This window comes from Octopus sinensis, linkage group LG1, assembly GCF_006345805.1.
Source record: "Octopus sinensis linkage group LG1, ASM634580v1, whole genome shotgun sequence".
NCBI classification, from domain to species: Eukaryota; Metazoa; Mollusca; class Cephalopoda; order Octopoda; family Octopodidae; genus Octopus; species Octopus sinensis.
Window position 1 is genome coordinate 204,374,032 of NC_042997.1, and position 15,134 is coordinate 204,389,165.

The 15,134-nt window shown below is 37.2% G+C and overlaps 1 protein-coding gene across 1 annotated transcript in view; it reads left to right on the forward strand.

Moving 5' to 3' along the window:
• The window catches only part of LOC115232358, a 63,249-nt gene extending 49,512 nt beyond the window's left edge, over window positions 1–13,737 (forward strand). Inside the window, exons 7-14 of the mRNA XM_029802204.2 lie at window positions 22–101; window positions 1,463–1,704; window positions 2,625–2,760; window positions 5,465–5,542; window positions 6,700–6,793; window positions 8,576–8,694; window positions 11,522–11,688; window positions 13,067–13,737. Of these exons, the coding sequence (XP_029658064.1) occupies window positions 22–101; window positions 1,463–1,704; window positions 2,625–2,760; window positions 5,465–5,542; window positions 6,700–6,793; window positions 8,576–8,694; window positions 11,522–11,688; window positions 13,067–13,211 (1,061 nt within the window). The 3' untranslated portion in view covers window positions 13,212–13,737. The remainder of the gene's footprint in view (window positions 1–21; window positions 102–1,462; window positions 1,705–2,624; window positions 2,761–5,464; window positions 5,543–6,699; window positions 6,794–8,575; window positions 8,695–11,521; window positions 11,689–13,066) is intronic.
• The last annotated feature ends 1,397 nt before the right edge of the window (window positions 13,738–15,134 follow it).

The following is a 15,134-nucleotide window of genomic DNA, read 5'->3' on the forward strand; positions in this document are numbered from 1 at the left end:
TAAAGTATTTGCATTGTTTAGGTCATTCTGGTGGACGAAAGAAAAAATCCAGAAAAACATCAAAACGAAAAAAGAAATCAAAACGCGGGAAAAATAAAGAGGTATTTTGAATGAATCTTTAATAATTACAATTAATGATTAATAATTAGTAAATTTAAACGTTTTTCACTAAGGAAGTTCATTGAAACTGGTGAGGTTTGAAACCGATACCTGTTGATTGGTTGTACCTCTACAATACATAAAATATTTTAATTTTAAAAATATTATGTTGAATAATATTTGATTATAAAAATATAAAAGGATTTGTGAGACATCAAATGGCTACGGGGATTCAGTAGAATAAAAAGAGGAATCGAAGGTGTCTGCTGGTGAAAAATGGTCAAGGAATACTGGATTAGACCCACGCGCAGCCAGGTCCTATTAAAGATCAACATGCTTGCAAGGGTCAGACAGAATTTGTTGAAGCAGATTTTCTATGGCTGGATGCCCTTCATGTCAACAATTGAACTCTTGACCTTATGTTCACAAGCTGAACACCCTAACCACTAAGCCATGTGCCTTCACACACACACAAACACACAAACACATATATACTGTATATATACGTGAAGAAAATTTCGAAAATGGAGATATAGTATTAATTTATTAACTGCAAAAATCCAACATGTTCTCTTACAACTGTTTCAATTTAGCAAAAAGATTAAATTACAGTAATTAAATTAAATTAATGAGATTATTTTAATCTCTAATTATATATATATATATATATATATATATATACATATATATTTTTCGAGTAGCATGCATATTGTGAAAAAAATTATATGGTTAATGGACAATATGTCCAATTTTTCGGCATATTTGGCATTAGAAATTTTTTCCTTGCCCTCATTTATGAATTATATATATATATATATATATATATATGCATAGGTATGGCTGTGTGGTATCCACATGGTTCTGGGTTCAGTCCCACTGTGTGGCACCTTGGGCAAGTGTCTTCTACTATAGCCTCAGGCTGACCAAAGCCCTGTGAGTGGATTTGGTAGATGGAAACTGAAAGATGCTCGTCATATATATATATATATATATATATATATATACACACATATATATTATATATATATAGGTATATATATATATATATATGTATGTATATATATATTATATATATATATATATATATATGTATGTATATATATGTATGTATATGTTTGTGTGTCGGTGATTGTCACACCTACCATCACTTGACAACCAATGTTGGTGTGTTTACATCCCCTGTAACTTAGCTGGTCGGCAAAAGACATGCAATAGAATATATACTAGGCTTACAAAGAATAAGTCTTGGTGGTGATTTGTTTGACTAAAAGCAGTGCTCCAGCATGGCTGCAGTCAAATGACCGAAACAAGTAAAAGAATAAAAGAATATGAGAATAAGCTTGGTTTTTGTATTTTCTTTCAGAATGACTTCCATGATTGCAAAGTTCTTGACACGGATTCCGAGAGTTCTTCTGAAGATGATGGTAATTCAAGTGATGCCAGTGGTGATTCTTGTGGAAAGAATTTGAATAAGAATAGGAAACCAAAGAAAGAGAGAAAAGGGATTCCAGGTCAAAGACAAGCAAGAAATGAAGAAATGGAAGAAGGCCATCAAATGGAAAAGGAGGAAAAAGAAAATGGTAAGAATGAAGAGGATGGAAACAAGTAAGTTGAAGAATTTTGGTGCTTCTGCCCTCCTCCTAATATATTATATCATATGGTCCTGTGATAGATTAGACTATTGGATGTTGTTATACATCACTGGTCACAATGCACTTAGCATTGTTTTAGCCTTTGAATGGTGCCACCCCACTGGCTAGGTGAGCAGACCAACATTCACCCCAGTTGGGAGACTATTCCGTCACAGGGTGACCTGTTTACAGCCGAGTGAACTGGAGCAATGTGAAAGGAAGTATTTTGCACAAGAACAAAGTATGCTGCTCAGTTTGGGAATTGAACCCACAATCAATAGATTGTAAGTACAGCACCCTAACCATTTGGCCACACACCTTCACAATATACTATATAGAGGGGAAAAACATGTAAATAATTTTTGTTTTTAACGTAGGTACAAGGCCAACAACATTGAAGTGAAGGACTTAGTCAAAACCGTCAATTTCAGTACTGAACTGGTGCTTTATATTATTGACTCCAAAAGGATAAGAGGAAAAGTTGACCTCAGCAAGTTTTGAGCTAAAACAGAGCTAGAAGAAATATCGGTCCCAATTTCTGGAGAGGAGGGGGCTACTAACTCACATCAACCCTAGTGTTCAGCTAGTACTTATTTTATCGACTCCAAAAAGATGCAAGGCAAAGTCAACCTTAGTAGAATTTGAACTCAGAACAGAAAGAGAATTGAGATGCCACTCAGCATTATGTTTGGCCATACTAATGAGTTGGCCTTAAGTTGGGCCAATATTACATGCTTTAATACACTAAAAACGTTTTTCCTGAATATGAGCTGCTGAAATTGGGGTTGTCTAATATAACACCTGTCTTTTATGCTGTCAAATATGGTAATCATGAATACTGTCCCCTAAATTTGAACCCTTGTGCTTATATAAGAAATCAATATTTTGTTTCAGCCTGGAGAAAACTTCTAGCTTTGAGTTTGGGAAAGAGATTCCTGCTTTACCAGGTTATAACCCTGAGTTAAAGATGCCACGGAGACTCTCCACAAGAAAGAGATCAGCTTTGTCCCCAGTGAAGAGAAATAAAACTGCAAGTGGACATTTTCTCATTTCTTTTCAATGTAACATTTTCTAGTCATTTCAATAACCACAGAGGAATATTCTCTGATCATCCTAAATCAAGCTGACTTAGGATCAAAAGCCTTCCAGCCATGACTAACCTGTCACATGCATGGCATATTTTGGTTTACATTATCTAACATGATTGTCTTTTTCTTAAGACAGTGCTGGTGGCACGTAAAAAGCACCAACCGATCATGGCCGCTGCCAGCCTCCCCTGGCTCCTGTGCCAGTGGCATATAAAAAACACCCACTACACTCATGGAGTAGTTGGCGTTAGGAAGGGCATCCAGCCGTAGAAACACTGCCAGATCAAACTGGAGCCTGGTGTAACCTCCTGGCTTCCCAGACCCCAGTCAAACCGTCCAACCCATGCTAGCACAGAAAGCAGACATTAAACGATGATGATGATGATGATGATGATGAGTACAGTGTAAAATGCAAACAATTTGATTACTATTTGTGCAGGTGAAGCAATGATGAAGAGGGACTTCCTCATTGGCCCATGTTTGCATGTGCGTAGGCACATAAACTGGTAGTTAGGGTATTCACATCTTTAAAATTATTATGGTCAAGAAATACAAACTATTTTTAATAAATTCTAAAAATGCAATATTTGTCTGTCTGCCAGCCTGCCTCCCTTTGTCTCTATCTCTCTCCCTCTTTATATATATATAATATATATGGTAAATGTTTTTCATTTCCAAATTTATTCCCGTCGAATTTTATCCGTTATTTTTGTGGTTTATAGAACCTAGATGTTCTCTCTAATGTGTTGAATCTCACACTAAGTGGATTCCTTATGTGTATAAATATGCACTATATCGTATAATATATATATATATATATATATAATATATATATATATATATATATATATGAGGGTGAGTCAAAAAGTAATGCCATTTTGTTTAGGACAGGTATAATTACCAACACAGGAATATGTATCATTCATCAAAATGAAGCTGGTCCTCTGTGGATCACATCCCTACTTCTCAACATAGTCACCGTTTCTCTCAATAGCAATGTTCCACCTTCGAATGAGAACATGTATCCCTGTCCCGTAAAATTCTGTTGACTGTTCTTTGAGCCACTTCTTCGCTACAGTTTTCAATTCCTCGTCACTGGAATACTGTTTGCCTCTCTAACCCTCTTTCATGGGACTGAAGAGATGATAGTCCAGTGACGAAGAAGTGGCTCAAAGAACAGTCAACAGAATTTCACGGGGCAGGGATACATGCTCTCATTTGAAGGTGGAACATTGCTATTGAGAGAAACGGTGACTATGTTGAGAAGTAGGGATGTGATCCACAGAGGACCAGCTTCATTTTGATGAATGATACATATTCCTGTGTTGGTAATTATACCTGTCCTAAACAAAATGGCATTACTTTTTGACTCACCCTCATATATATATATATATATATATATTGATAGATATAAAAGAATGAACAGAGTGTAGATTTTGTTCAAATCATACTATGCAGGTTTCTGTGGTATGGCTATTTATTTGATCATAAACGTATTACATAATGTGGATTACATAAGCAAGCCATTTCTTCAGGCATTTTGGGTCACAGACTGGTAAAATCGATTTACTATGAAAACATGCATAATATAATTTCAACAAATCTCCATTCTATTCATATTCTTTATTATATTTTACTCTGCATTAAATGTGCAGTGTATATGTATATTGCTGAGTGTCAGATGAATGAGAAAGGAGTGCTCAATACATTGTAGAATATATAGATTTTTTAAATTAAAACTGAAGCTGAGACTTTGTTTCATCACTCAAGTTTTATGTGTGCATGTGAATGCATTAAATAATGTGTGGTTGTATATATGATTCTAAGAAAACAGGTATATATATATAACCTGATGAGTGGCTATATTTATATTGAAGTGATTTTACTACTACTATTAATTTTTTTAGTATAATCATTTCTTAAATATAGCCATGAAACATGTGTCATTATTCTACCAATTATATATGTTTTATTTATTATTTTGCAATTTACTTAATCTTCGGTATATTATTGTTATTTTATATTCAACTAGCAGTATCGCCCGGCGTTGCTCGGGTTTGTATGGGAAATAACTATATAAGCATTTTTAGAGAGTTACTTCCCTTATATAATAGCAAAAAATGCATTAAAAATGGAAAGAATGATGGTAATTGTTTTTTAAATCGTAGACTCATCGTAGACATTTTTAGAGAGTTACTTCCCTTATATAATAGCAAAAAAATGCATTAAAAATGGAAAAAAATGATGGCAAATTTTTTTTAAATCGTAGACTCATCGTAGACATTTTTAGAGAGTTACTTCCCTTATATAATAGCAAAAATGCATTAAAAATGGAAAAAATGATAGCAATTTTTTTTTAAAATCGTAGACTCATCGTAGACGCGCGCTAATACCCAGAAGGGCTCGATATGAATCACGACTATAAGATACCCGGTTTTGGTTAAACTGCACCGCAAAATGTGGGAGTAGTTAGGAATCTAAATCGTAGGAGACAGACACCACACAACTTCAGTTTTATATATATAGATATTTCTATTATATGTAATTTTCTAGGGGGTGTAATTTAATTGTTCATTTTGAATTGATAAAAGGTGGTTTTTTTCAAATTTTTATATATATTTACCATATATTGTGTTGTTTCTTTAGGAGCCTGAGAAAATAACAGAACCAGAAAGAAGGATGTTTAGTTCTTCCAAATTCATGAAAACAGAGATAAAATATGATGTGAGTTTAATTTCATTTCATTAAAATCTATAAATCACTTTTCGTTTTGTTCTCTGGTGGTGAACACATAATTCTTCAGCGTTCATCTTGTGTTCATCTTGTGTTCATCTTGTGTTCATCATACATTCCTCTAGTGTTCACCCCATAACTCTCTTGTGATCTCCAGAAAGTGCTTTTGTGTTCATCGCAGAGTTCTTTTGTAGGGTTTACTACACGATACTCTGCTTTTCAGCATTCTTCACACATCTCTGTAATGTTTGCCATTCTCTGCACTGACCTCCAGCAAGCAGTATTTACCCTTCACGACAGCTAACTTTGCAACAGAGGGGCTGGACATGTTTACGCAGAAGATTGCAAACAAATGACACTGCTTGTACAACAGTGATACTTGTGTACATAACATCAAGACAAAGGGACTCAAATACACACACACACAAACACACACATAAATATACATACACATTAACACACCACACACACACACACTCCCATACATACACACCCACTCATACACACAACACACACACACACACACATACACACACACAATATTTTTGTCATAGAAATGGCTTTCAAACCCACTTTCGATGGGAAAAGTCAAAGGCTTTCTGGACCTGTTTGCAAAAGAATTATTTCACATTTTCTCAAACTGTTTATAAAATCTTATGCTTGACATGTCTCAGAGAGAGAGGGGAAGAGAGAGAGGGAGAGAGAGAGAAAGAGAGTGAGAGAAAGAGAAAGAGAGAGAGAAAGAGGAGGTGGAGAAGTGCCCCATATATATAGGCATAACTGAGTGGTTTGAGGGTTTCATTTTTGTTGTCATGGACAGGTCTTCTTGAGCACAACTTTTATTAAAAATCTTTCTGTAATATATATATATATATCATACAGAGTGCACTGGGTGCATAAAAAAGTCCTCAGTACATCCTGTAAAGTGGTTGGTGTGAAGAAGGGCACTGGAAGCCTGGTGCAGCTCTCTGGCTTGCCACCTCCTGTCACATGGTCCAACTCATGCCATCATGAGAAACAGATGACGGTGATGTGATGTGATGTGTGTGTGTGTGTGTATGTATACACACACACACATGAGGATTTTACATAGTTTCTGTCTGAAAAAGTGTATGTTTCCCATTCCTGATTCCTTCTGTTCATTTCAGAAAGAGATTATGCAATCTTGGCTTAAAGAACAACTTGACTTTAGTTTGAAACCTTGTCGCTTTGAGTTACCTGTTGACAGTCGACAACTTGAAGGTAAATAATCCACAATAATCCCACACAGATTATCAGATATGATTATCTAGGAGATTAACTTTCTTTGTGCTTGTTTTCATGTGATGTTGTTTGAATAATTGACAATGTATCCTCCACTGCATGTGATAATATTGTCTCAGTGCATGACGATATTGCTGCATGTGATATGTTATCATGTGACGAGATTATCAGATGAAGTGGTGAAGTTTATCTTGGAGATTAACTTGTTTGTTTGAGCTTCTCATTTACTCCAGACATGTGGCAGTAACATTATCAGATATGTTGCTGCCGCACTATCATATATCGAGGTAACATTATCATATCACATGTAATAGTAACATTCTTACATGTAGTGGACACATTATTGTCATATAATGAGGAAGTATACCCCATGTGACAACGTTATCACATGTAGCAGTGACTGTTGAATATAGCAGAGCATGATCACATTGTAGCATATCACATGCAGCAGTAACTATTAAGTATAGAGGAGCATGATCGCATGGTAGCATATCACATGTAGCAGTGACTATTAAATATAACGGCAGCATAATCACATGGTAGCATATCACATGTAGCAGTGACTATTAAATATAGCGACAGCATAATCATATGGTAGCATATTACATAGTAGCGTATCACATGTAGCAGTAACTATTAAATATAGCTGCAGCATGATCACATGGTAGCATATCACATGTAGCGGTGGCTATCAAATATAGCAGCAGCATGATCACATGGTAGCATATCACATGTAGCAGTGACTATTAAATATAGTAGCATATCACATGTAGCAGTTTCTATTAAATATAGCGGCAGCATGATCACATGGCAGCTTATCACATGTAATAATACCAAAACTCACTGAGACAACATCATCACATGTAGTCTGTATATATTATGTAGATCATCTTTTATTCTTTACTTGTTTCAGTCATTAGACTGCGGCCATACTGGGGCACCATTTTGAAGAGCTTTTAGTTGAACAAAACTAGTACTACTTTTTTTGAAAACCTAGGCTGCTGGAGCCTACCAGTAAGTATTTAAAGGGAAATTTGGCAGGGTGGCCATTCGTCTGCTGATATTCATTGATGCAGCATCAAAGAAACCAAAGAATAAAAAGCCAAAGAAAAAAGAAAAAAACACACTCGACCCCAGTGCTGAAGAGAAATCCAAAAAGTGGTGGGGGCTGACATGTCGAAATCGGTAGAGCGGTAGGGGCCAAAACAGGATGTGGGTCCTACTGATGATGTCCTTAGCCACTGGATCCTATAAAGGAGCTGCTGAGGGAGCAAACCATGAAACATAGTTGGAATTCTTCCCTACTTATTCTATCGGTCACTTTTGCTGAACTGCCAAGTTATAGGGACATAAACACACCAACACACATTGTCAAATGGCAGTGGGGAATAAACACAGACACAAAGACATACACACACTCCACACACACACACACACACACACACACACACACACACACACACACACACACACATGATGGGCTTTTTTCAGTTTCCATTTATCAAATCCACTCCCAAGGCCTTGCTCCGCTCAAGGCTATAATAAAAGACACTTGCCTAAGGTGCCATGCAGTGGGACTGAACCTAGAGCCATGTGGTTGGGAAGCAAGTTTTTTACCCCACAGTCACACCTATTGTATATATTGTGCATATATAGTGTGTGTATATATTGTGTATATATAGTGTGTGTATATATTGTATGCATGTATATATATATTGTATGTAGCGATTCTTAGTTGTAAGGGTTGAATTCTTTCTGCAGCTTCAAGTCCTGAAGAGTATTTAAGAACGTACTGCATTGTTACGTCTCAATTCCACAGTCTTTACAAAACTGTCTTCAAGAAATATCAGACTCCTGCCACGTTTATGATAGAATATAAGGTAAGTTGGTTCTATACATGAGTGTGTGTATGTGTGTGTATGAAATGGTGGTGTTGTAAAGGGGTTGGCATTAGGAGGGGCATGCAGCTGTAGAAAGCAAGTCAAAATGAACAACTGGAGCCTGGTGTGGCCTTTAGCCATGCCAGCTCCTGCCAGCATAGAAAAGCATACATTAAATGGCGATGATGATATATATATAAAATGGACGTTAAATGATGATGATAATGATACATATATACATATCTGGCCCTCGTGCCAGTGGCACATAAAAAGCACCATCCGTTCGTGGCCGTTTGCCAGCTCTGTCTGGCACCAGTGCGGGTGGCCGTAAAAGCACCCACTACACTCACGGATTGGTTTGGCGTTAGGAAGGGCATCCAGCCGTAGAAACACTGCCAGATTTGACTGGGCCTGATGAAGCCTTCTGGCTTCACAGACCCCAGTAGAACCGTCCAACCCATGCTAGCATGGAAAACGGACGCTAAACGATGATGATGATGATGATGATTTCTTTATTGCCTACAGGGGGCTAAACACAGAGGGGACAAACAAATTAAGTTGATCACATTGACCCCAGTGCATAACTGGTACTAATTTAGTCGACCCTGAAAAGATGAAAGGTAAAGTTGACCGCAGCAGAATTTGAACTCAGAACGTAAAGACAGGTGAAATACCACTAAGCATTTCGCTTGGCATGCTAACATTTCTGCCAGGTCGCCACCTTAATATTTAGCACTTGTATTATTTAAGTATCCTAGGGTGGCAAGCCGGCAGAATCGTTAGCATGCTGGGTGAGATGCTTAACGGTATTTCGTCTGCTGCTACATTCTGAGTTCAAATTCTGCCAGGGCTGACTTTGCCATTCATCCTTTCGGGGTCGATTAAACAAGCACCAGTTATGCATTGGGGCTGTAATTGACTTAATCCCTTCCCCCAAATTTGAGGCCTTGTGCTTCCAATAGAAAGGTTTATTTAAGTATCCTTGAAACCATGTCTAAGATACAGAGTGAAATATTTTCTCAAATTATGAAGATGTACCACAGAAGGTGCATAAGGCAGTTGTGTGAAGTTTGCGATGAGCTACAAGAGGTATACGTGGCACTACGTCAGTTATGATGATGAGGGTTCCAGTTGATCCAATCAACGGAACAGCCTGCTCGTGAAATTAACGTGCAAGTGGCTGAGCGCTCCACAGACACGTGTACCCTTAATGAAGTTCTCGGGGAGATTCAGCGTGACACAGAGTGTGACAAGGTTGACCCTTTGAAATACAGGTGCAAAAGAAACAGGAAGAAAGAGTGAGAGAAAGTTGTGGTGAAAGAGTACAGCAGGGTTCACCACCCACCTCCCTGCTGGAGCCTCATGGAGCTTTAGGTGTTTTTGCTCAATAAACACAACACCCAATCTGGGAATCAAAATCGCGATCCTATGACTGCGAGTCCACTGCCCTAACCACTGGGCCATTGTGCCTCCACACTAGAGGTATATGTGATGGTTAACATGTTAATTATCTTAATGCTAATTTAACTATTGATTTTCATGTAGCTGGTGTTATGTTTCTTAATTTTTAAATATGCTAATTATCTCTGACTTTCCTCAATTAAAAAGTCTACCTTGACTTTGCTAAGGCTTTCAACTCTGTGCCACACAAAAGGCTTGTGGTGAAACTCTCTGCAATGGGTGTGAGGGATGACCTTTTTAACTGGTTGAAATCCTTCATTCTCAGCCGAAAGGAGGTAGTCACAGTTCTAGGACAGCATTCTACACCATATGAGATGTCATCGGGTGTACCACAGGGATCTGTCCTTGGTCCCCTCTTGTTTGTGGCATACATTAATGACATAGATGCCAATTTAAAGAATGCCACAGTATTGAAATATGTAGACGACATCAAGCTGTACCTTGAAATCAAGAGGACAGATCCTGATGTCTACAACTCTTTCCTGCAATCAGACCTAGACACAATGCAGCAATGGATCACAGACTGGCAACTGAAACTGGCTGTGGACAAGTGTACCACCATGCATTTTGGGAGAAAAAACCCTGTGTCCACATACTCCCTCCACAACACTGATATCAAGAAATCCTCTTGCGAGCGTGACCTAGGCATCACTGTCAGCAGTGATTTGCGTTGGACAAAGCATATCTCTAAAATTGTCAAGAAGGCCGAGGGTGTCTTGGCATCACTCAGCAAGACTTTTGTTAGCCGCTCTCCAGCCATCTATTTAAAACTGTATACAGCTATGGTACAACCACACTTGGAATTCGCATCATCAGTTTGGAACCCCTATCTTGCTCAGAACATTGACCTCCTGGAATCTGTCCAGAGACGTGCAACCAAACGCATACACTCCATCAGACACCTACCATATTCGGAGCGCCTTGTTTCCCTGGGCATGGATTCACTGAAGCTCCGGCGTCTGGCGACAGACTTGGTAAACACCCACAAAGTTATCAACCACATCACCAACAACAACACTGAACACCTTTTTGATCTCCATGTGTCTAACACACATGGACATGCCTACAAAGTCAGAAAACAACACAGCTCCCATGACTTTCGGAAACATTTTTTCACGCTCAGAGTTGCTGAAGCATGGAATAAACTGCCTGCATCAGTTGTTGACTGCCATGACACTGCATCCTTTAAGGCCCTCATGCTTTCCGAAATCCGCCGAAACTACACCTGATTATATATACACTTTAGATGAGTTGTAGTGCACCTGAGCACTGTACACAATGCTTATTATTATTATTATTATTATATTATTATTATTATTAAAAAGTAATTGAATGTAATTTTTCTTTTTTAATTATACAATTATAGAATCTTGAAGTTGCTTTACAAGATGTTGCTGTAAACAGTTTTAGTGTTGAGAAGCTAAAGATAATTGGCAGCCTCGTTAACCTTAATGAGACTTCTACTATTGATTATAAACTATTTGCTGGAATGGCAGCATTAGCAGAACGACTCACAGACTCCAGCATTAAAAGGTTTTTACCATTTTGTTTTTGGTGTTTTTGCGTTCAATAAGGAGAAAAAAAAAATGAAATTTCTAAAAAAAATTTAATTTATGAAAAAAAAAAGTACCAGGAATAAAATGATATTCAATTTTATTTGGGTAAAATATTTCTTTGTATATTAAATAATCAAAATATTGATGATGATGATGTTGTTGTTGTTGTTGATGATGATGATGATGATGATGATGATGATGATGATGATGATGATGATGATGATGATGATGATGATGATGATGATGATGATGATGATGATGATGAGGAGGAGGAGGAGGAGGAGGAGGAGAATGGTGATGGTAATGATATCAATGCCAAAGATTTCAATGACTGCAATGATGTGAACGATGATGATGATGATGATGATGATGATGCAGCCTTTACTCAGTTTCTTGACCTGTGAAAAATAGCAGTCAAATCTGCTCAAAATCACATCAGGCCACAGGGAAATATTAACTAGGTTAGAAACAAATGGCAATGTGAAGGGCATTGGGCCATAGAATACTTGCCTTAATGAATGTTTAGTCATGCCATCTCAGATATGGCCATCCAGTTGAGGTGGGGTAAAAATAGTTCTCATGTATAAGGTGTTCTAATTTTAAGGTTTAATAGCTTGAAAGGTGTGTATAATTTATATGAAAGAATTTGAACTTCTGCCAATAAATAAGTACAGACTACAGAGGGAGCTTCCAGATGGTCACTCGATTTGCTAGAACAAGCAGTCAAATCACCTCAGATCATGCCAAAGTGACACATTAGATAACATAGTGTTAAATTAGATAACGTAGTGTTGAATATAAGGCGGCGAGCTGGCAGAATCGTTAGCATACTGGGTGAAATGCTTAGCAGTATTTCGTCTGCCGCTACGTTCTGAGTTCAAATTCTGCCAAGGTTGACTTTGCCTTTCATCCTTTCGGGGTCAATTAAATAAGTACCAGTTATGCACTGGGGTCGATATAATCGACTTACTCCGTTTGTCTGTCCTTGTTTGTCCCCTCTATGTGTAGCCCCTTGTGGGCAGTAAAGAAATAAATGTAGTGTTGAATATATCTGAAAAGTCAGGATGGTCATGTCATAAATTTGCTCAATAAGGGCTGACCTAGGGCTTAAAAATAAAAGTAACCTCTTGAAATATGAACCAATGAAAAAATCCCTTATGTTATCAGTCGACCTGCTAAAAATAACAACCAATTTTCTCTCAAATTATATTGTATTGTCTTGAAAAAGAAAAGCACATTAGACAAAGGAGTTCTAGATACATTGTCTACCATAAAAAAATGTAAAGAAAAAGAAAAATGATGATTAAACAAAAACAAGAGAATTTTTTTAAGAACTTTAAAATTTCTGCTTTCAGCTTGAAGCAATCTGAATTATCTCAAGATGGAAATGTGAAGAAAGAAGGAATCGAAGTTGCAGACTTCTCAGCTTTGGATTGGAAATTTAAAGATATTGACATCAACAAAAACATGAAACAACTTTTAAGAATTATTGCTCTTTAAACGACAGGAATTCATCAATTTCTCTTAAATTGGTAAATTTCTTGGTTTCAAATTTTGGCGCAAAGCCAGTAATTTTGGGTGAGGGTAAGTTGAATGCATCACCCTCCAACCCCCACCCACGTGTTCAACTGGTCCTTATTTTATTGATCCCAAATGGATAAAAGGCAAAGTTGACCTTGGTGGGATTTGAACTTAGATCATAAAGGCATGAAATGCTGTGAAGCATTTTGCCTGAGTGTGCTAACAATTCTGCCACATCACCACCTTAAATTGATTAATTTATCGAGAAACTACAAACAGGGTTTTTGATTTGGGCACAAGGCCTGCAATTCCATTGACTCCAGTATTTGACTGGTACTTTATTTCATTGACCCTGAAAAAAGTTGACTTTGGTGGGGTTGAGACCCTGAGAAATTAATCATACTCTTACTCTTTTACTCTTTTACTTGTTTCAGTCATTTGACTGCGGCCATGCTGGAGCACCGCCTTTAGTCGAGCAACTCAACCCCAGGACTTATTCTTTTGTAAGCCCAGTACTTATTCTATCGGTCTTTTTTGCTGAACCGCTAAGTGACGGGGACATAAACACACCAGCATCAGTTGTCAAGCAATGCTAGGGGGACAAACACAGACACACAAACATATACACACATACATATAAACATATATATACATATATACGACAGGCTTCTTTCAGTTTCCGTCTACCAAATCCACTCACAAGGCTTTGGTCAGCCCGAGGCTATAGTAGAAGACACTTGCCCATGGTGCCACGCAGTGGGACTGAACCCGGAACCATGTGATTCGTAAGCAAGCTACTTACCACACATCCACTTCTACGCCTATGTTAAAGAATTTTAAAATTATCTGGTTCATTATGAACGATAAGTGATCATCTATCATTTATATTTCTTCAGTTTGTCCCCTCTATGTTTAGCCCCTTGTGGGTAATAAAGAAACATATATTTCTTCAGTTTTTGTCTCTACAGATTTTCTATAGAGCCAGCACTGACCGTCATGATGTTTCATTATGTTTGGTGCTGGATCTGACTTTGATAAAATATCTGTAGAGATACACTTGAAACGAGAACAACAGGCTGCAAACAGGAAAAGTGTGATACAGTATTGACTTATAAACCTTTAATATACTTGGGACTCTGCTATGGTTGCAAAACGAAATATGGTGTCCCTGCGAACAATTAATATGTACTTAGCATTTATAATGAGATAGAATTGTATTTTCAAACATTTAATATCTTCTGTGTTATTCTGAATACGGTTGAAGGTGACTATTTTTAAAGAAATAAAACAGAAAAACAGGAAATTATAAAATTAAAGAAAATGATTTTGAAGAATACAGCATTGAATAATAATGTTGTGAGACAAAAATGGAAATTGTTCAGACTGTTACCATTATCTTTAGAGATGGTATTAACAGTAAAACTGGCATGATTGAAAATGAATTAACTTATTTTAACGTGTATAAGGAACCCTTTTTTGTCAAAAATTAGGTTAAAAGATATGGGGGTTTCTTAAACATGGATAGTATTGTAATCCCTTAGAAAACCTTTTTTCCAAATTTTAAGCTCCCCAAATTAGGGGTTTCCTTATACACGTTAAAAATATGGTAAATTAAAATAGTCATCTGTGTATCATACTTAATACGTATTACACCACTAAAAGACATGATGCTGTGATTTTTGTCTGAGAGAGAATCTCTTCAAAGACATGTGTTAAAAAGAATGTATATCAGAGTGAGGCAAATATTGCCCCAGCAACAGCTGCAACTAATGAGAATTCCAAACATGTTTCAGACTTCTTAGACCTTGTCAATGATGTGTAAGCAGCTGTCATTGACAGGACCATCCAATTGCACGATTTGCATGGATTCCTGTGGTTCGCTGTTGCCATCCAGTTTATATT